Source organism: Parus major, chromosome 4, assembly GCF_001522545.3.
Source record: "Parus major isolate Abel chromosome 4, Parus_major1.1, whole genome shotgun sequence".
Lineage (NCBI taxonomy): Eukaryota > Metazoa > Chordata > Aves > Passeriformes > Paridae > Parus > Parus major.
This window is the reverse complement of record NC_031771.1, coordinates 64,998,438-65,021,454: the sequence shown is the minus strand read 5'-3', so window position 1 is coordinate 65,021,454 and position 23,017 is coordinate 64,998,438. Positions and strand designations below refer to the sequence as shown.

Genomic DNA, 23,017 nt, shown 5'->3' with positions numbered 1-23,017 from the left:
TCATCAGTCTGGGTGGGGGTCTCACGGAGGAAGGAGCACAAGACTGTCACATTTTGCCATTATGCACTCACCTTGCATGTTCTGATGTGAATATATAGAGAACTGGGCAGTAGAGACTTCAATACCTTGGGGAAAAGAGCCATTTATTAAAGGAAAAATGGAATTATGGTTAATACATGAGTGCACTTCTAACGTGAAGAACAGCTCGCTAAAGCCAATGAGTGATTCTGTAAATGGATAAAAATGCTTCAAACTACTTGAGAAGCTTTCACTAGTGGATTTGGGCATCTAAATTCCAATCTGAACAGCATTTCTTTGGGGAAAGAGCTGCCACTTGAGCCCTCTCAGCAGCATATTTGGCATTTGACTGAGGACTGAAGATGGGCTTCAATTGCACTGCGTAAATCCAGGGTAAGAACATGAGTTCAGTCCAGTATGTCTAATTATACCACTGAAGATGAATGCAGTATCTGCCCTATTTCATATTTAGGATTTTTCAAAGGAAGATTTATTCCTGGCTGGAATGTTCCTCTGAATGCCAGTGTCGAATGTCAGCTGGAGTGTTAAATGTTACTTTGAGCATCTAATGTTAGTTTGAGTGTCTGTAGTTTGCATTTGGGTTCCTCTAGCCCATGTAGATGAAACCAGCATTTCTCAGGCTGTTGAAACACTGCAGGGTTGTTTTTCCCCTGCCATAAATCATGTGAATTCAAGTAGAACATTGAGACTTTCAACTTGACTGTGTTTGCGTTTAAGCCTTTCTCTTGAAATGAGATCGAGATATTAAATTTAAATCACCTCTGTGCTCCCTTCTCAAATTGAATGCTTGCCTAAACTGGGAATAACAGAACGTGAAAATCAGCTGTTCCTCTGTGAACTTCTGAAATGAGTAATGCTGATCTTAAATACACCAGTGTTTTCTTAGCATCTGTCCTGTTCAAATATCCTCAGCACAAGTCCATTTGCCTTTATTTATACTGGGTTTTGACAGCTAGGAAACAAAAATGTAGGCATTGTGACCTCAAGTGATAAACTTGATTTTATTTTTTTTTCTTGTTTAAAATTTTAATATTGAAATAATCCTGAATGGCTGAATGACTATTGGTGTATGTTATATTTTTCAAATGTCACTCTTGTGTTTCCACACAGTTCTGGGTGGTTTTTCCCTCATTTCTTGATGTGTTTCTTAATACTGCTGTGTAATGGTGTAAATAGCAGTTAATATCCTGCAGACAATTTGTCTGTCATTCCCTCAGAAAAAGGTGGTTTCTCAGATGGGAGCTGCCTAGGGTAAGCTACTTTTCCATTGCCTCAGAAATGGAATTGATTTCCTTGAGCTTACACAAATAAACATTTTCAACAGCTGTTACCCCAAAACCACTGAGCTCATTTCTCCTGTCACTCACACCAGCATAAATCAGGATTAATTCTCCTGTGGCAGGGGACCCTGTAATACAAAATACGCAGAAAGAATCAATAATTTGATATATCAGAAACACATTTTTGGAGAAAGACAGAGGAAAAGGTAGGATTAAAGCTTTTAGCAGCGAGAAGTTGGAGCTCGTGCTGTGTTTGGGACCTGCAGTCTCTGGGATGAACCCCTGTCACACGCTTGGCTCAGCCACAGTCACAGCACTGGTTCTGCTCCTTCCCCTGCCCTTTCAGCTGGCAGGAGGCTGTCAGCAGGGCAGCTGACAAGGGCTTTAAAGAGCTAAACAAAATAGTAATGGAAAGAAAGTAAAGATTTTAAATACATATATATATGAATCATTAGCTCCTGACAGTAGGGGAAAAAAAAAAAAAGTGTATTTAAGAGCTGAAGCAGAAAATCCTTACCTGAATCTTCATCTTTATTGTTATTCTGGTTTCATTCTTATGCAGTTCCTTCCTGTTCAATATCAGTTCATAAAGCTGTGTTCACTGACCCCCAATAACTAACAAATCCCTCTGTGCAGCTAGATGAATAAATTCCAGTTTGTGGTGGTGTGAATGCATGCTGATGGCTGCTCAGTGAATACACAGCACATTAACCATTAAAGAGTTGTGGGTTAGAAGAATAAAAGGATATAGGATTGATGTATTTCTGTAATACATTACTCATTATTTCTGCTAGCCATGGTATATACATTTTTATACAGACTATGACATGCTCTTAGGCCAGCAAATCATGCCTTGTTCATGCCAGTAAAAGAAAAGCTGTAGATCAATTGTCACATTTAGAAAATACTATTTTAATATTAGTTGCAATACCTGGAGTGGCACTACAGAGACACTTCTTGAACCTTTCTGGACTGCCATTGTGCAGATGAGGAAGTGAAAACAGAAACATTTGTGTTATTGTTGGTGGGTTGACTGTGGAATTCATTTCTCAGTTTTCCAAAGCTACAATTCATTGACCAGAGTGTTTCAGGAGCCAGGGCTGGAGTAAATCACTGCAGCTTTGCTGCTCTACGTGAGCTGAGGATCTCCAGCTTTATCTCAGGGGATGGATTGAGTGAAGAGGCTTCATCATTTTGTGTGAGGCTTTGATGGGGTTTGTGTCTGTACTTTAGGATTATTGAGTGAGACAATGAATAGAACATTTACTGTGGAAGTGCTGAATTGTTTGTTTGTAGCTGCACTTGAACCCCCTTTATCTCATACTCTCACACACATAACTTAAAGAATTCATATTTAAAACTTGCTAACTTTTTTAATGTGTTCGGGGTTGTTGTTTCTCACCCTAAGAACAGGGATTGGTTTTCAGACAAATAGAATTGAGTTGACTGCAATTCACTTTAAATAACATGAGTGGTTATCAGAACTCTAATCATTATTTTTGTGTTGTTTGGGGAGTCTGAGCTATTACAGACATGTGAGTGGAGACAGCAGTAACAGCACACTAAACCCAGCAGAGACACGAGCATGTCACCTGCTCTGATGATACAAAAAAGTTCTCTAAGAGAAAGAAAAATCCTCCCAAGATATGTTTTAGTTTTATTTTTTCTTTGATCTTCTAAGTGCATAAAGATATTGTAAGAATCTGGGTAACGTGGCAATTTAATTTCAAAGATTCATTTTTTAGACTCAATAATCTTTTGGATCATATTCCAAACACAGAAATGCACAAGAAAAAAGACAGTATGAAGGGATGTCAAAACTTCTTTTAGCTTAAAATATCTCCTCCACTGGTGGTATCCTCTTGGTATATCACATTTTGAGGGTTTTTCGGTTTGTTGGGTTGTATTTTTTTTAAGGTCCTAAAGTTCTGTGAATTTACTATGAGCAAAAATAGTCCTAATGGATGCAAATATTCTTGCTGTACAGTAGGTAAATGTGATTTTTCTTTGTTCTCTTCACTCATAAATTCGAACAGACCAGACCTAGTTTAGCTCACAGTGAGTCTGCAAAGGAGAAATGTGCAGAGAGGGTTTATTGGCTTGGGATTTTTTTTTATTTTCCTGTTGCTGTCATTACTCAATCTCTTAATATCCATTTGAATGGGTCCTGAGCACAGACTGGGGCACACTCCTTGCAGTTGGTGCAGTAAATCTGACCTCGTCACACACTGCTGCTGTTTGTTTTCCCTAATTAAATGTTCCATGAACAGAAATCCATACAACCGCTATCAATGCGGGCTCTAAGTGAAACAAACACCTGCCAGCAGTGGTTTGGGCACAGCTCATCCTTCAGGCAGGAGCAGCATCTCTCAGGTTTCATTTCAGCTCCAATTTCCACAGCCTGTGGTGGCATTGTATCCATATCAGTGCAGAGACATGGATGTTCTGTGGGATTTGCTTTCCTTGTAAAAACTATTCACAATTAGCCACAGTGTTCCCAACATTGAAATAAACTTGATTTGCCTGCTCCAAAAGGACAGAGGGTTATTCCCCACCTTGCTTCACAGATGGGCAATCTGTGGGTTAAAAAAAATAAATACAGGTAGTGTCCAGCACCTTACCTGGACATATTGAGTGAAATTATCAATTCTTAAAGCAGCATGAGAAAAGACTTCATAATACTCTATTGTATATATCCTTGCATTTTCTTTTTTTTTTTATCTTCTTTTATTTTTTTTCCTAGGCTGACATCTCAGAAGTCATTTAATCTAAAAAAAAGTTCTTGGGAAACTGAATGATGACCTTTAGTGTGATAGGAAGGATAACTTCCCAATAACACAGGAGAAAAACCTACCCTCATCATTCATTCACCTGTGGCTAGTTTTAAAGATGTTTTACTAAAAGGTTCTTACAGAAATCTGAAGCCAAAGTGCTGGAGCTACTCCTTGGCCCTGCAGTGTTTCAGACAGCCAGGGTGATGTTAAAAGTGTTAATTTCAGCATATCCCAATGCTCAGGAGGCCCTGTGGAAGCAAATTAAAACATCTTCCAACTCCAAGCCTGTCCTCCCTTACCCAAACTCTCCAGCTTCCCAGTCAGAGATTGTTCAGAAGTGCAGTTCTTGCCGTGGTTTTTGTAGGAAGAAGGATTTTCTTCTCTCAGACAAGCAGCTCTGTAAACACCAGAGAGGATGAATCATGGATTCCTAGAGATTTGGAGTTAGAGGTCAAGTGTCAGATCCAAGTGGAGCTTTCCCCACAGATTTTAAGAAATTTCTCAGCTACTCAGATTCCCCAGTGTGGGCCATGAGGCAAACTCCTTCCTCAGTCAGGCATTAGGAGGATAATAAGGTTTGTGTCCTCAAAACAGTGTTTTCACTGAAATTTAATTTTCATTAAATTTTAATTTTTCATTGAGTTTAATTTTCACTGAGGCTCCTCTGTTCCTTTGAATTAAATTAACCAAAAGCTTAAAAAACTAGTAAGGTGGACTGGTGGAGAGACTCTCCGCAGCTTCATCACTGACCTCCTGGCCCTTAACTTTGCAATGGCAATTTGCACAAAAACCCAAGTTCATACTTCTATTGCCATTAAAGCTAACAGCAGAGACAATTGACTTATTATTCTCATCTCTGAATGCCAGGAGGAGTATAAATCAAAGCACAGTGAATCAAAGCTATCTGCAGTTCTGTTTAGAATTTTGATTTCAGTATTGATTTCTTAAATATATGTTTGTTTCCATATTTTTACTTAATGCTGAAGGTTGCATGAAGAGCTCTTGATATAAAATCTCATTATTATTTTGAGGAGCCACAGAAAAAGTCAGAAACATCACTGTAATACACAATAAATAATCTGGGATTTGTTGAAATGGTTTTGGGTGTTTATCCTCTAATTATGACCCTTTGCAAAGGTAATCAGCATTCATACACAACTACAAACATGTGACAACTGGGACAAAAATGTAAGACTGGCTCAGACAGTTTTTGGTCAAATAGACATGACTGAGTTCACAACTAAGATGACAATTTCCACATTTACTATAACAAAACCAAAATTCTATGTAAAAAGCCCTAAGAGTGCAGTCTTAAATTAGGAGAAATTATAATTTGAGGATATGTGTTCCAGCACATTAAATAATTAATACTGTGGGGATTTTTTTATGTATTCCTCATTTCAGATGAGGAGAGAGACCTTAATATAAAAGCAGTTCTTCTCACCCCATTTTCATATCTGTAAGAACACATTGAGTTTTCTCTGTGCCATCTTTTTGGCCAACATCTTTTTAATAGATATGAGAGAGACCATGCTTAATATAGAAGAGGTAATTTAGGGTAAAACTCTGCCTAGGATTATGTTTGTAGTTGAAAAAGGGAGAAGAGTGTATGTAAGTGTTTAGGTCTACGTTTACTTACTGGTATAAATACAGCTGCTGGTAAACAACTATAAGAAATCTTTTTTTCTGGTCATGCAAAAAGGATGGACAGTGACAGGAGAAAAAGTCAGGAATAATGGACTGATGAGTTTTTTTTATAATACAAAACTTGGAAAATACCTAATATCAACACACAGCTTTTCTGCAAAACACTCTGGATATTTGTTTTTTGGCGTCAGACACTCCTGTTGTAAGGATAATTAGCAGAAATATCACTTTTCTGAGAGAAAAAGGTGATTTATTAGAAAAAAGGGCTGCTAAGCAGACAAATAAACTAGATGATGTTTTGAGCCAACATGAGCTCTCTCCATGCCAGGGTTAATGCTGACAGGAAGAATGGGAAAGGGAACATCCTGTTCTGTTGCCTTGTCTACACATTCTGGTTCTGGGCAGATGACTTAGTTTTGCATTCCTTTTGAGCCATTACTAAATTACTGTAAAAAAAATTCATATTTTTTGCAACTATTCATGAAAAAAAATTGGGTGTATGTAAAAGCAGTCTTTCTCTGAATGGGATTTTGTGAGCCTTTAAAATATCACACCAAATTAAATTTCTTCACTCACCCCTAGGAAGGAAATCAGCCTCTGATTGTTTCTGTGGCTCTCCTCTGAAGCCACTCCAGCAGGTCCACATCTCCTGTGTGCTGGGCTCTGCAGGTGTGGTCTCACCTGGGCAGGGCAGAGGGGGAGATCACCTCTTCAGCCTGCTGGCCACTGCTGAAGCTGTCCTGAGCCACCTCCCTGCTCTCCACCTGCCTTGGCAGAGCTCTGAGCAGGATCTGGCCCAGGGTTTTCGCAGGCACAGAGGTGAGGCTGAGGGTGGTAGCTCCCAGGGTCCTCCTTTCAACCCTTTTTAAAGATGGGAGCAATGTTTGCCTTTTTCCAGCCACCTGGGACTTCCCCTGGCTGCTGTGGCTGGGGAATGTCATGAGAGTGGCTTGGAAACAGCATCAGCCTATTCCCTCAGGAGTCTGGGATGCATCTTGCTGGATCCCTTGGACTTGTGCATGTCTTCAGGTGGTCCCAAACCTCATTTCTCTGTCAGCAGTGAGGACTTTGCTCCCCCAGTCCTGCCCTGCAGTTCCTCCTCTGGGTAGAGAGGTTGCTGTTGAGCACTGAGGCAAAAAAGTTGTTGGGTAGCTGAGTTTCTTCTCCTGTGTTATTGCCAGTTTTCCAGTCTTGCTTGGGAGGGGGGATGTGCTTTCTGTGACCTTCCTTTTCTGGCTGATGAACCTCTACAAGCCTTTCTTATTATTCTTTGCATCCCCTGCCAAGTTCAGCTCCATCCACATTGGTCAGCTAAATGAAGTTGGTTCTATCCAACTTGCAAGTTATGTTTCTTTAGGGATCAGTGATTATAATTTGTGTTTTGTTTATACCCTGGGGTGTCTGATATCACACTGTTAATGCCTTCAGAGCTTCTGTTAATGTCTTGAACTTTTCTGAGTTCCAGCACAGTCACCTCTTTTTCTTCAACAGCTGTCAAAATACAGCTCCCTGATAATATAACTAACGTTTAATTATCACAGCCTAGTCAGGCATGCATCCATGTTCCAGGGTCACTGAGCACTTTGCCAAAATAGTGGACTGTTATTAGATAGATGGATTGCTTTGGTAACTACTCACTATTAATATCTATTAATTACAGCCCTGCCAGGGGGATGTTGTCAAAATTGCTTTATAGGATCGACTCACACACATTGCAGTGTTGTAAATCTTGTTTCCATAGGACACCAACTGCCCTCCTGCTCCTTGGGTATTTCAGGATGCATTGCTCATAATTCATGGTGAGTTTTAGTAGCAGTGGCCTTGGTTGCAAATTGACCAGAAAGGATTAATATACAAAACTTTCTGATTTTTTCTTCCTAACAAATTATTTGGCCACTTTGCAGGCTTTGGAATGTAACAGTTACTGATGTGTAAAGGTTCTGTTGTTTGTGACAATGTGTCTGACATTTCAGAGGCAGTGCTGTAATTTTTGTTGTGTTCTTCTGCATTCTTTGTTCATTCTTTGTTGTTTGTGGATAAGACAGTAATGGAGGAATAATGTCTGAAATCCTTTACCTGTTATCAAATTAAATAGAAAAGTAACCCAATCCTGCTAAGAGAGGTGAAAAAGCACTGAGATGGGTCTCTGGTCTCTGACCTCTACAGAAGGAATTCTTGTAGTTGGGAATTTTGCCTTTGCTTTATGCAAAAGGAAGAAAAAAGTGTGTACCAATGTGATGTAAAATACAGTTTTACTTGTAGCTCAGAAAGTCAGTAAATGAAATTAATCACTTTTAGCAAGACTATCTAGACTCAGCAGACACATGAGTGGCATGGTTTAGAGCAAGATCTCTACTCCATGATCCACCTGAACAGATGAACAACAGGGAGCAGATTCCCTGCATCTTTACAAGCTGCTTTCTTGTAGGAAAGAGACTCGCTGCATTCTATCGGTGCAATGCTATATTGCTCAAGGCCAGTTAAAATTAAAGTACAAATCTGGTCTTAACTAACTTAACTGCCTTTCTTCTTGGCTTATTCCAGCTGTTTGCTGTTTAATTCCTCAGCAGTGGGTGCACATGAATAGAGGGAAAATTCAGGAATTACATCAAGGCAATGAGCAAATCATTGAAGGGAGGAAGCTGAGTGCCCTGCTCCACTTCCCAACTCCTGGGGGAATGAACCTCAGGAGGGAACCCCTTTGCTGCTGCCCTCATCTCTGGGCTCCCCAGTGCTTCTATCATTTAGTTCTGTTCCAGCTGAGTGGCTCACAAACACATCCCTAAGAAAACAAGGGAGGATCATCCATAATTCCTAAGGGACTTTTCAGTCACGGCACAAAGCATTTCCACTGGTTTGAGCTCTGAGAATTAACATCCACACCCACTTCTTTAAAGTCCTTGATTTTCAAGCAATTTAGAGATCCAGTGGAACAAAGAACTCCTGGAAGATGTGTACCTGGATTTTTAATTGTGAGATTGGATCTTCAGATAGGAACTGGGGCAGTTGCTGTCGGGCCCACTGGTTCCAGCTGAGAATGCAGTTGATAGTTCTGGGCCATGCTCCACTGAAATTGTCCAACAGCATTGCCTGAATAATTTTACAAGTGAAAGTAGTGTAAAGCTGAAACCTGAAAAAACTGAAAAAGAAAAAAAAAAAATCCAAAATAAAAGTAAAATTGAAACTGAAGTAATTTCCAGAATTATTTTTCTCCGGTTTAAATTGGAGAAGTGCTCTGACACAATCATCTTTTTTTTCTTTAATCAATTTGCTTTCTCCTGTTTTCCATAGAGAAGTCTTGGGATTGTGCTGCTGAGAAGTCACAATGACCCAGAAAGATGATCTAAAATCAGAAATTGTCCCACTCTTCTTCTAGAAGGTCTTCAGGCACAGTAAGGAATTTGCAGTCAGGCACATTTGTCACAGTTGAGACTCATCAATGTGGTGTAAAAACTTGACCTGTTTCTGGAAGACAGAGTTTTGTGATCAAATTCCATATATAAAGAGAAAGGAAAGGAAAGAAAAGAAGAGGCAGTATTTACTTCTACTATTTTTTTTTTAATTTATATCTGCAGTCACTATTATTATCTGTTATTAACAGTGAAGGATCAAACATAATATGGTACCTTTTTCTTCTATTCTTCACTGGCAACTCTATAATTAAACATTAGCCAATGTTGGGTTGTTTTCAGTTAGGAAAATAGTTAAGTAGAAGGACTTTTCTAGGTACTTCCTTTTTGATCTCCCTTTTATTCCATCCTATTTATAGGATATATACAATTATAGGCCATAATTGTGGCATGCACCAGAATGGTCCTGGGAAATGAAGGAGATTCAGAATGATTTAAAAACACTTCATTGAAATAGTCTAAAATTAGCATCTTTTCATTTAGAGTTGAGCTTTCTGTACACATGAGGCTTCCAACACTCGTAGGTTTCCTTCATAAATCTCAGACGAAGACCTGCTGAATTTATTGAAGTCTGAGGTACTTGGAACATTACCAAAAGCAGAAATCTTTTAAAGCTCTTCCAGCTAAATCTGATACAGAGCAAGTCTGAAGGGAGATGGAGTGAGTGGAAAAGCCTCATTCCTGTAGTAAGTATGAGAGAAAATGCTGTTGACCTTTTGAGAGTGAAAAGAGGTTTTCATAGGTTCAGTGGGCAGCATATAAGACGTGAAATAAAACATTCAGCTGTTGTGCTTGAAGTGCTCTGCAGCATTCTAAATCCTGCTGGTACCAATCTCCTTAGATACATATTGTAAATATCTGAGCAGTTCATGTTAAATATGTTCAGAGTTTGGTGCTAGAAATTTTCAAAGCAAACATCAAACTCAGTAAATTAGTTATTAATTTATAAAAGAAATGCCTTTTTTTTTACAGCTTTGCATGCAGTTAGATTACTTAATAGATGTGAAATATATGTACAGGTGAACTTAAAAATCCATCTCTTATTTAGAGAAGTGACTGCTATAATATAAATGAGGGGAAATTGGCTATATTATCCAGTATGAGGTTCCCCACATGCCATATGGAACAGGCTGTGAGGGAGAGGCCACACTCTAATATTTTCATGGCAGTACAAGCTGGCACTGCAGTGCATGATGAGGAGCAGGAATCTGCTGCAATGTGTACTCTCAGTGACATTTGGAATTTTTTTGGCACTTGTTTGTGTATGTGCAAAAACATCCTGTCTAGTGATAAATAGAGTTTTGCTCATAATAGAATGCTTGAGTGAGTACAGCAAGGATAAATAAGTTGAAGATTTTGGGTAACTTGGCTTCAACTGTGCTCTCCTTTAGAAAAAAATCTCTTATTTGTGGCTCCATGAATATCACTGGGCTGCCTACAGCAGTACCAACATTAATATATGTCAGTACTTTGAAGGATTCAGAGATTGAAACAATATCTGGATAAATTACTAAGTGAATGGATAAATAATTAGAAATAGTTGAGATACCACAGCTCAGCAAGTTATGTCTCATCAGCTGAACATGATGACTGATTATTTGCTTGGCTTTAGTCCCCTGTGAGTGCTGCAGAAGTCTCTGACTTAAACCACCTTCAACTCAAGTTGAGTGACTCAAAAAGTTTCATCTTCTCAAAAGTGGGATGTAAACATCTAAGTTTACCACTGTCTTGGGTTTGTGTAAATTACTCTGCATTTTCCTAAATAAAGAGTAATTTCTTGCAATTTTTTTTTCCTCCTATTACTTCCACCAGTTAATTACAATGAAAACATAAATTATATAAATATAAAAAAATGTGAATAAAACTATTTAAGAAGAAAACACATATTCAAAAAAAAATATGGAAAACTAAGAAACTAAGAAATGGATTTTATTCTCTACCTTTGAATGGTTAAATGGTTGGGGAAGCTGAACAGAGCCTTTTCAGTATCATTTCTGCTAAGCAATTTATGGTGAGAAAAGAAGAATAAAAGGAAAATGTTAAAAAATAGGATATTGTGCAGCTTTTGTGTTTCTATTGCTCTTTTTCTGTAGCTTATACTGCTCCCTTTTTTCACATTTTTGCTCTTAGCAATAGGTTTTTCTTTTGGACCTTTTCACCGAGGTTGAATTCAAAATGGCCACATTAAATCTTTGAATTTAATTTTGAACCAGAAGAGAGTTTATTTTAGTAGTCAGAAGAGCACAATACATCTTGATAGTCATAGTTATCTTTAAAAAGACAAAGGGCTCGAGTCAAAAATGGAAATGGTCTCATTTAAAACCACAATGAAAGGTAACTACACCTGATTTTAATCAGTGTAAAAATGAAGTAAATTGATATGGAAGATTTTTGATTACTTTTGTAGTTTGGAGTGCAATTTTGTAGCAGAAATAAAGTTTTCGTGTCCTAAGGTCACCACAGGGTAATAAAAATTTGCATTAGAAACAAAGTTATTCCCCACCCCAATCTGCTATCCAGCAGGAAACTGAGACTGGAGTACAAAAAAAACCCTAAAAAATTAAAAATACAGAGAGATAAATTTTATAGGAGCTGGTCCTGTATGTAATTTAAATAATTGCAACTAATGGAATTCCTTGTGTGATTAAAGACAGATACTAGCAAGGTGCAGAAATGCATCTTGGGCTATCAGTGCCACTGACAGAAATTAATACAGAGGAGTTGGCTCCTGATTTTTCACATCCCCAGTTCTGGGATTGGTTCAGTGGATTTGGTGATTACTGAAAAATGCAGCATCACTGGAGCTGGATGTTTGTCTTCCTGCTCACTGCATCCCCACGCTCTTGCAGGACAGGTTTAAGGTGTTCAGCAATTGCTTTGATGGCATAAGAGCAGCTTAGCAGAGCTGAAATCCTGGACAATAATGTTCATCTACACAGCAGCTTCACTGATATTAAGTTATCCATGTGTTTTTGAGAATGATTCACAGTTCATTGATTTTGGTATTTAAAATGTGTTCCTTGATATAAATGCTCTTTGGACAGTTCACATTGATCTCAATACAATCTGAAATTATGCTTAGGCAATCAGAGAGTTCAGTGTGCTCAAGGAACTTAGTAACAGTAAAAAAAAAGAAAAATAAATTAACTACGTGTTTGCTTCCATAGCCTCTCAGAAAACTTCCCCTTCAATGCTTTGGTGGACACAAAGCATTCGAAGTGCAAAGATAAAGGCTTCAAATCAAAGTTTTGGTAAATTGGCAGCTGCACTAACACACAGCCTTTTTATTTGCCTTTCCAAGCTCTCTGCTCCATCCAGCCCAAGAGTGGCACATGAAGGAAATTCCCACCCTCCAAAGTGTCTGTGTACTTCATAAAACACGTTCTGTTAAATATACTCGTGCAAAACAACTTATAGTGCACCAGTAAAACATCTTTTATTTCACTAATACCTTTTTCAACAATCACCAGGGGCAGCTGTAATTGAAGTTTAAATAATAAACTAAACACATCTACAGGATGAGTCAAGCAGGCACCTGAAACACCCTGGAAAGGCCTCCCTTTTCTAATCCATTGTCCAAAGGGATCAGTTTGACACCTAATCCAAATGTCTCAGCTAAGTGGGGTGCAATTGTGTCTTAATTTTTTTTTATTCAGGGTTTTAGGTAGGAAAAATACCTGAAGTTGCTGAATTTATAATCAGTTAAAGCAGGGGGAATTACCTTGTGGTTTCTATCAAGTAAGAGCATGCATGTGGACTTTGCTGTGCCAAGAATATTAATTGATGTTGACATGACTGTGTATTTGATAACAAAGTCAATCAAAATAATTAAAAAGTGAGGTATCTGGTGATTGAGTGCACCTAAACTTGCGTTGTTTCACGGCTTATGCACTGAAACAGAGGCTTGAGCAAGTAAAGGCTATTTCTTGCCATCTTTTAAAAATCAAGTTTTGGGTAAAGTCATAGGTTTGTAGTGCTGAATTCAGTTTTATTCAGATTGCATCTGCTGTTGTGGAGTTTGCTTCTCTCTGTGTTTGTTTGACACAATCAGATGGTGTCGTGGTGCAGGCTGGCACATTCCCTGCTGGATTGTGGAATAGCATTGCTGCCTGACTGCTGATGAAACAGGGCTGTGGTTATGCAAGGCTTGAAATATACCACAGAAACTATTAAACTTGGGATTTTACCTGATGGGTATCATTATTTCTTTTAAACAGGTAACTGTGATGCTCTTTGATATGTATTTAATGCAGCAATAATTACATTTGTACTCCTGTGTTGATAATAACACCCAAAACAATGTATTGAACCCTATTTTACAAAAAAAGGGGAAAAATATTTCTCTGGTTGTGTCTGCATCTTGCTTGGAAAAACAGGGCACTTTGCAACATCCAAATAATATCTCGTTGGATTCTATTTCAAAAGTAATTAACAGACAGAGAGAAGAAATAAGTTTTATTTTTGTTGATTACATCTGCATTGTTCCCTTCTGGAGGAACTCAAAGACCTGCTTTACAGTTTGATGGTCATTTCAGGCCACCCAGCCACCTTCAGTCACATATTTGTATCTGCAAAAAAGTAAATGTTACATCTGAAGCCTTGGGACAAATTCTCATCATGTTAATCACGAAATGGAGGGGCAATCTGAAAAGCCCCTTAGTTCCAGTACAGGAAGGTGGCTCTTGCTAAACTTAATATCATTTACTAGTTTTTAAAGTCTGTAATTTCCACTCATATTAATGAATTCTAAGTATTACCCTGCTTAGCTGTTGTTTCTGGTGAAGATGAAAGAGTTTTGTTTGATGTGTGCAAAGAAGGGACTACAGAAAATGGTAAATTAATTGGAAGATGTCAGCTCAGGAGAGTGTTTTTGACATCAGAGCTGTAAGGCTGTTAACAAACAGAGCAACTCATTTGTCTCATCATGAAATGAAAATAAAAATCACAGCATTATGATAAAATCTTGACGAGGAAATGCCTGCAAGACTCTTTGAAGCCTTGGGTTCTTTTCTTGCCTGGGCTTTGGCACTCTGATTTATGCAAACCATGCTGCACAGAACTGGAAGTGAAATAGGTTCTATGCAGAACAGATGGATCTGGGCTAAGGTAGGGATGTGCACTGCAGATGAGAACAGATTAATACCACTAGGGAAGACTGGAGGAAAATTGGAAAGATGGGGGCATTTGAACTAATTCATGAATCATTTCCAACTGAAAGCTATGCCTTCAGGCACAGTGAATAACATCAAGGAAACATATTTAAAATTTTATAAGTTTGTTTTAATGAAGATTAGAATAAAGAGTCATAATTTTGGATGATTAAAACATATCCTGTATTTCCCTATCCCAAAATGTACCTTAGTGGTTTAAATATCACAGTGTGCACTGGGACATGAATTGGTGTTTGGAAAACCAAGGGCAGGTTCATGGAGTTGGCACAAAGCTTTTGGGAATGGGTTTTTTGGAAGAGCTGTCTGAGCTGGGAGAACATGCTCCTCCACTTGAATCCAAGCCACAGAAATTCAGCTCTGCTGTGTCTGGAGACGTGGTCTGATTTCTAGATCTCATTCAGATGTCTCTCCAAGTCTTTATCTTATCCAAATAGCCTTCAGTCTTAGAGGTTCAGACTTCCCAAAGCTGTGCCAGGGTAAGTAAATGTGGATTTAAAGATCTTTGAACGAGATCTTCAGACCTATATTACAGAACAAGGTTTCAAAAGAGTCATTTCACATCTCTAAGTTACTTTACTGTTACAAATGGGTATTTTACTGCAGGGCAGAGATACACATAGAAATAAAAGTCTACCTGAAAAATAAAATCATTTTAACATGCACAAAACCATTGGAAACAATGAAGATATTTGAGAGATATGATGTAACTGGCCAGTATCAGGGAAGGTATCAGTTTTGATTATGGGCTGAAAAGTATGATTCTGTGTGTTAGGACATGAAAAATCCTTCCTTTTGCAAAGTTCAGAGCGTATGGATGAGCCTGATTACCTACATTAAAAATCAATATAATCCATAAGAGGAAAAAGAAATGGAGAAAAGGAAATGTACAGATAAATGTCTGGATGTCCTGCATTCCCTATATGACTTCTCAGCAGATAATTTTCAAGCTATAGAGGAGGATGTGAAACACTTGACAGTGAAGGAAGATTCTGAGAAAAATCTAAAGAAGATGGGTAGTTCAGTTTGTTAGTAAGGAAATAATCTACATGGGTTTCTGTTCACCAGCACAGAAGATGTATTATTCCCCTCGTAAAAAATTCTTTCATTTCAGTCAAAGCTTAATAACAGAGAAAGGTATAAAATGGCTCACTTGCCTAAAACTTGATTCTCATCCTGATGATTTCATTATTTCATTGCAGGTTGCAAATCTGGCCTGTTCAATCTCCAATAATGAAGAAGGTGTGAAGTTAGTCCGTATGGCAGCCACACAGATTGATAGTCTGTGCCCACAGGTGAGTGATTCCTGCTAAAAAACACTTGAGGAGTCTTTTAACACTTAAAAGCACTAGAAGAAGAGCACAGCCTTGTCTTTGTCATGAGATTGTTGCCTGATTTCCACAAACTGTGAAAAATGCATCCATATCTTGAGACCCTTCTTATCAAATGGGTTGTAATGCTGTATTTTTAACACGGTCCATCATCTATTTGCTCTTTCCCTTAAAAAAAAAAATTAAAAAAATAAAAATTGCCACTCCTCCTCTAACAAATGGGTTTGTCTAACAGGTAATTAATGCTGCACTCACTTTGGCTGCCAGACCCCAGAGCAAAGTAGCCCAGGACAACATGGACGTGTTTAAGGACCAGTGGGAGAAACAGGTGCGAGTTCTCACTGAGGCTGTTGACGACATCACTTCAGTGGACGATTTCCTCTCTGTTTCAGGTACTGAGGTCAAGAGACTTTTCTAAAAATATACTCCTAAATTAAAGTATTGGGTCAGAGTGGGTAAAAGCTGTAATTACCATCGCATCATTAATCCATTAGTGTGTCTGTATTGGAATGCTGATCTGTACTTGGTAGAGCCAAGCACACTGTGTTTATTCATCCCTGGTAGCAATGGTTGGCTCTTCACCTCCCAGAAAATAGGATTTATTTGTGCTTCTATTCCTAGAGAAGCTTTGTTTCAACTCAGGCACGAAGTGGGATTTTGGCCACCTCCTAAAAATGTGTTCCAGACCTGTTACAGGCTGAGAGTATTTGTAGATATTGTTGGAATCTTGTGCAGTTGTGGGCAAGAGGAGGAAAGGTGAACTTTACAGAATGACAGGTTGGTTTGGGTTGAGAGGGTGAAGAAGAACACTGACCCTGGGTCACAGTCTTTTCTCCATCCTCCTGGTAAAGTGCTACAGCTCGTGGCAGAGTGTATTGTTGTAATTTGATCATACCCAGTGGATGCTGTAGTTGCAAAATCATGCATGGCTTGGGTTAATTCTACAGAAAACTCATTTTCCTATTGCTCTCAGAAGGGTGAATTTCATTGTTGTAAGGACACAGAGCATGCCAAGAGGGCTTTGCTTACTCAAATGTCTCAGAAGAGCCAAACCTCATGAGACAGTCTGGACAAAATGTTATGTTTTGTTCTGTATTTTCCTTGATATTTCCTGAATTTTCCAGAACAACTTTATGAGGAAGAAAAAAATATTGAAATAAAAATTTTTTATCCTTTAAAAAAAATCCTTAATTTTCTTTTTTGCCATCTTTATTTTGTTTGGTTGTATCCTGCTGCCCTCAACAGGGAAGTGGTTTGCTTTAGTCTATTACACTCCTCTGTTCAACAGCCCTGCAAGTGTTTCCTGCAAGCCATGGCAAGAAAAAATAAAAATGAGCTCTCTGAATAGAAGGGTACTTCAGAATTTGGGAGCACATTGATTTTTATTTGAGATTTGAAGCTTTCAAACACTTCCTGGCAGAACAATTCTAAGAGAAAGGGATGACCAGGCTGTAAACTGCAGACCCATGTGCCAGAGTTGGAAATCTGTCTCAAATGGCCATTTTCTTTTTTGTTTGAGGACTTTGCTTACTCCAAGGGCTTGTATCCATATGTATCAATAAATCAGAAGTAATTTGAATGGATGATGGGGTTTTTCAATTTTTAAGCCTTAATTCCTTCAGAGTTTTGACTTAGATCCAAACTTTCCAAGGCAGATTTATTTCTGAAAAGTTTAGATTCCTTTTTCCTAATTCTTTGCACAGACATCTCTGTTAAACATGAGGAAACAGAAAGCCTGTTGCTCTTGCTGTAAAGCTTGGAAGCCTCAGCTTACAGAGAATATTTTTATTTTTGGTTGTTAAACCAGTGAAGCATGCAAAATGCCACTATCTGGTTAAATGTACCTCCTGAAATGACACCTCCTCCTCTTCATATTGACTGTCACATTTGATGGTTTAATAATATGGTGGCTACCAGTAGAAAGCTGACCATACTTTTACAAAGTTATTTCATATTCCAAATGCACTGTCCAAATTCATATAGCACTTCTTGGGCAAATTTGTGCCCTGGTAAAAGCAGATTGGTGATGGTGAAATGGAAACAGTGGAGAAAAATTTTAACAAAGCACTGCTTTTTCATTCTGAGTAGGGAGTGTTTTAAACAAAGAATTTTACCTTGCAAGTTACTCATTCACAGCTCAGGGGACTTTCAGTTTCCATCCAAAGTTGTTGCAGTATAAAATTTGACATCATGTAAAACATTTCTGAAACCCTCAAATGATCCAACCTTGAAATTTTTAACTGTGAAGATTAGTGAGTCATTCTTTTTAGTGGCAAAGGATAATTAACAAAACACAGTTGGTGAACTAATTAATTCTGGTTTACTATACTACAAAGAACAGCATTTCATTTTTGGTTTAGAGGTGTCTCTATCAGAAAATCAAGTTGCTGTTTAGTGTCACTGAGTTTCTCAGACTGAGTTTGGTCAAATATGCAATTTGGTTGTGGTCATACTAAAATTATGTTTTATTCTACTGACTGCAAAGAAATAATGCCTGACCTAGTCAGAGTCTTCTTCATGATTTCACATCATTTGTATGTGAGAATACTACATAAATTCAGATACTGCAGCATGTGAGAGTAGATAGCTGATTCAGAGCCAGAAAAATAACAATGCATCTCCCAAGAACCCAGTGAAGGTGCTTGATATCACCTCCTCCGAGCAGAGTCACTGTTGTCATCTCCTGCTTCAGATTATGCCAAGTCACATATAATTATAGTGTGTGTTAGAAATTCCCAGCTTATTCTCTGGTGTGGAAATGAACTTCTCATGCCCAGGTTTTGTGCTGTCTACAAAGGCCATTTGCTGTTGTCTTTTCAATGTGATTTATTTTCTTCTCTGACTTACTTAAGCAAAAATAAGCTAAATATAATAAAAATTTATGTGAGAGTGTAAATTCACCCTCAGAAAATTGCCCAACTGTTTATTAGAGAATCTACAAAATATTTGACTGCTTTCCCTTTTGCATTCATTTTATTTGCAATTTCATTATGAGAAGATTCAGTGCGATGTTTGAAATTAATGTGACTGATTTTCAAGGAACTACAGGTTGGGATGCACAGCAGTAGAGGTAGGATGATGTAGCCTAGCCCCTACTAAAGATAAATATCACACAGATTTTTACTGTCATGTGACAATATCACAGAAGGGCTTTTGCTTTGCAGCCTGAATAAAGGTAGATATCAATTTTTTAGCATACTGACATCAGCCCAAATCAGCAAGCTTTGCCATGAGGAAGAGTGAAATTGAACAAGCTGTATTTTTCCCCTGAATTCCAGAAAACCACATCCTGGAAGATGTGAACAAGTGTGTGATTGCCCTGCAAGAGGGGGATGTGGACACGCTGGACAGAACCGCGGGCGCCATCCGGGGCCGTGCAGCCAGAGTCATCCACATCATCAACGCAGAGATGGAAAACTACGAGACTGGGGTTTACACTGAGAAGGTGCTGGAAGCCACCAAACTGCTCTCTGAAACTGGTGAGTTTGCTGAAAGAATTTCTGAAATACTCTGTTACCGCTGAAGATGAATAGATCACGCGGACACAGGTCGAGGTGTGGTGGAAAGAAGAGCAGAGTTTATTTTTCCTCCCAGGATTTATAGGTTTCTGACCATGGCCAGGGATTGGATGGTCAGGATAACACTTTCTCACTGAACTGGCCATGAGAGATGCCCATCACAAGATGTGTAACAGAAAGAATGTACACATATCTATGTTTACAGTTACTCTCCTGGGAAAGTCCTTAGAAAACTGTTAGCAAGCTCAGAAGCTGAGTTTTCAGGGTGACAATACTCTTATTTAGTAATTTAAAACTTTGGTTGGATTTTTTGAGATCTGTAACTCAGAGGGAAATCTCTTCCTGAAGCCAAGATACCAACAAATAAATTCATGGCTGTGAGTGTGTTTTTTATTCTCTACTCAGTGCTGTTGCTGAAGTCATACTGACAGAAGCCAGATAAGAAAAGAGATTCAGTAATGCATCAAGACTAGGCCACTACATCAAATTTCTATGATTTGAATAAATAATAAACAGCCTTTTCTTCTGAGATGATTGATTATATATTATGCATCTCCAGAAAATCACTGCAAATGTTACTCTGGTCTGTGCAGTGAATGCACTTGTTGATGACTGAAGTGTTGCTAAACAAAGCAACTTTTCATTGAAAAATACATGTAAGCAACTGAAAATGCACCACCTGATTGAGAAAATGTAAAAGTCTGATAGATTGTATAAAATATGTAGATTATATAGAAGTAGAAAAGTCTGCTAGATTGATAGAATGGGAAGAAATATTCTTTTTTTTGTTGTTTTTGCCTTGCCAGAGCAGGGATTGGATTCATCTCAGTGTAGCTGATTAGGTCTGTGCTGGTCATTTTAAAACCCTTTATATCAGTGCTCTCAATAATTCAGTGCAGGCAGTGCTACCAAGTGCTCTTATCTGAAAGCAGTGGGTTTGGGTGGTTTGGGTGGTTTTGGGTGAATCATGCTCCAGATTTCATGGGCTTCACAGACTGGGTCTCCACGCAGTGATCAGGTGCCCTGTAGGATAGAGAGCTGTGGGTGTCTGGAAGTGTCTGAGCTGATCCTCCCCTGCCTGATTGCACTTGTTCATCTGAGGTTTAAAACCACCAAGATTATTTTAGAAGGAACAAATGAAAATTGCACCAGTTCAGGACACATCAAATGTAACTTTTGGACTGAAAGCCCAGGAATTGCCCTGTGAGATGGAAAAGCAAAAACTGTTCTAGCTCTTCAGCCTAGAACTTCTCCTTTCAGAGAACAGATATCAACAAAATAAGCTAAAAAAGAAAACTGATTTGGGGATTATTAACTATTACTTGTGGTATTGTGGCCCCCAGCTTAATGTCAGCCTATTTTTACTAACCAACAGGAGATCAGTGGAATAAATACTATAAATTTAGCTTCTTTTTAAAAGTTTATGAACTGATTTTATGAATTCACAGAAGGAAAATAATCTGTTCAGTTTTATGTGGTAAAATATTTTGTTATACTCTTCTCTTAAAGTTGTCTTTTGGTCGAGGAAGGGCTATGAAGATTTCTTCCTACCATTAACATTTCTTTATTAAAACAAAATGTATGTTCGAGCTTTTTATTGAGCTAACATTTGTGACCCAACATTCTATAAGTTTTTTTTTTTATTAAAAATTGTTCAATGGTATAAAGTTCCATTATATAGATTAATAACATGTACAGCAAATAATTATATTCCATATTTAATTCACTTCTTGATATAATTTGAATTACAACTAAGTGCTATAAACACTGGACTGAGGGCATCTTGACAACATCAATGTGTTAATGTTGGGATTAAATAGTTAGAACAAGTCTCTGTTCTTCCAAGTCAAAATTTTTACTTATTTTTTTTATTTTATAAGGTGTAAATAAACTCGTGAGTATTAAAAAAAAAAAAAAAGATTATGTTTACAATATTAAGAACTTTATATCATGTACAAATTGTGTAGCAGTACTTCAGGGACAGAATGGGCCCAAATTCAATGAAGCTGATGAAGCTTAAACAATTTCTGACAGTTGTGAATGTGGATCATTAATATTAGAGCACAATTTCTATCTGCAGCTTTTCAGGCCATTTACAAAGGCCCTGATTATGATTTCTGTATGATTTAAAAAAAGTAGAATTAACTGACTCATTCCATCACCTAAGAATGAAGTGGTGAAGATGGAATTTCGACCCCCCTGTGCCATTTTGGAATCACCATCCATGGAAGTGTTCAAAACTGTGGATGTGGCAGGTGGGGACAGCACGGAGCACAGGGCTGCTGGGGGAGTGGTGGGATGTGATGTCTGAGAGGTATTTTCCAACCTCAGTGACTCCATGATCTGGCTAACTATGAATCCATACATTTATTTCAATAACTTTCAGTTCCTCACCTCAGGTTTCTGCCCAAATTTTATCAAACACTCAGAAATGATGGCAGTGGTTGGTTGGGATTAAGGTTCCACCCACAGATGTGCACATCAAAATCTCTGTGAGAAGCACAATCATGAACATCTCACTGTTTTCATCTTTACTGCTTCCTTTTTTATTTTTTTTTTAACTGACCTTAATTTAATTTTAAATGAAATGCCTTTGGAAGCTGGGAAAAATTAAGTTAAACGATGATGGAGAAGTAAGCAGATTATCTTTCTATTATATTTATTATTTGCTTTTAATTGTCAACTCAGAAAAAGAAATCCTCTGTTAAACCTCTTTTTCCAGATATTTCACTGTGTTCTGTGAGTATTGGTTGTGTTGGACCACAGTGGAGAAATATGGATACAGTGCTTTGGAAAGGAAAGCATCTTGCTAATTTTTATTTTTTTTTTTTTTTTTAGTGGAGAGAAAATTAATCTCTCATGAAAATGATGTTGATAGTTTCGGGGAAGTGGAAACTGCAAACATTGCTTTAATAACCAGTCTCACCTCCAAGTTTTATTTGTTTGTTGTTTCAATTTACAGCCACTGGAATATATGGGATGGGTTTTTTAGTGTTTCAGTGCTTTGTAGCCTGTGCTTGTCTAACAAACTGCCATTAAAGCCAAGTACTGGGTAGAGGCTGGATTCTTATCTCTGGCAGCAGTTTTAGGGAGTGACAGACTGGCTAATGGCCTTTTAAAATAGAGTACGTCCATTTTCCTTTAAAAACCATAACAAAAACTTAGCTCTGGCTTGCTGAATTTCTTATAAATCCAAGATGAAACCTATAAAACCACAGAGTCTATGGAGCTCAGTGGGAACACCAAACTCATAGATTTTAGGGGATGTTATGCATACAGGAGTAAATCAGAGCTTCATCTTCAATTTTCTTAGTTGATTGGTTGGTTTTGAGGTGGTTTTTGGTTGCTTCTTTGTGGGTTTTTTTTTGGTTGGTTGTGGTTTTTTTTTAGGGTGCTTCTGTTAAATGTTATACTGGCATTCAGATTTGTAGAAAGCTGTGAAATCATCCTGTTACGAGATGTCCATGGAGGGGAAAAAAAGGAGAGAAGGGTGGAAAGGCAAAGAGAAGAAAGAAAAGGTTAAAAGCAAGGATAAAGGCAAAAGGAAAGGGAAGAAAGTAAGAGGAAACAGAGCAGAATTGATGTTTGAATATTGAGATTTGTCCTCCTGCTCATCACCCAGTGACCAAGGCCAGCTGAGGTTTTCCCATTCACCCAAGGGGAGACTGAAATGCACTCAGCAGTTACTTCAAAAACTGTGAAAACTGAAGGCAAAGAAGCCTGTGCTTCTAAACAGATGAAAAAATCATCCCTAGAAAGAAATCAAGGAACAGGCAAAGAGGCCAGATCCTGTTTTCCAAGATTTTTGGCGTTCAGGAAGGAGAAAAAAAACCTTGACAGTCTTTAAAGG

The 23,017-nt window shown here is 38.1% G+C and overlaps 1 protein-coding gene across 2 annotated transcripts in view; it reads left to right on the top strand.

Annotated features, from left to right (window-relative positions):
- Nucleotides 1–23,017, top strand: part of CTNNA2 (catenin alpha 2) — a 405,963-nt gene that overhangs the window by 328,448 nt on the left and 54,498 nt on the right. For both annotated transcript variants that reach the window (XM_015624690.1, XM_015624688.1), the window contains exons 9-11: nt 15,521–15,613; nt 15,885–16,041; nt 18,928–19,128. In XM_015624690.1, the coding sequence (XP_015480176.1) occupies nt 15,521–15,613; nt 15,885–16,041; nt 18,928–19,128 (451 nt within the window). The remainder of the gene's footprint in view (nt 1–15,520; nt 15,614–15,884; nt 16,042–18,927; nt 19,129–23,017) is intronic.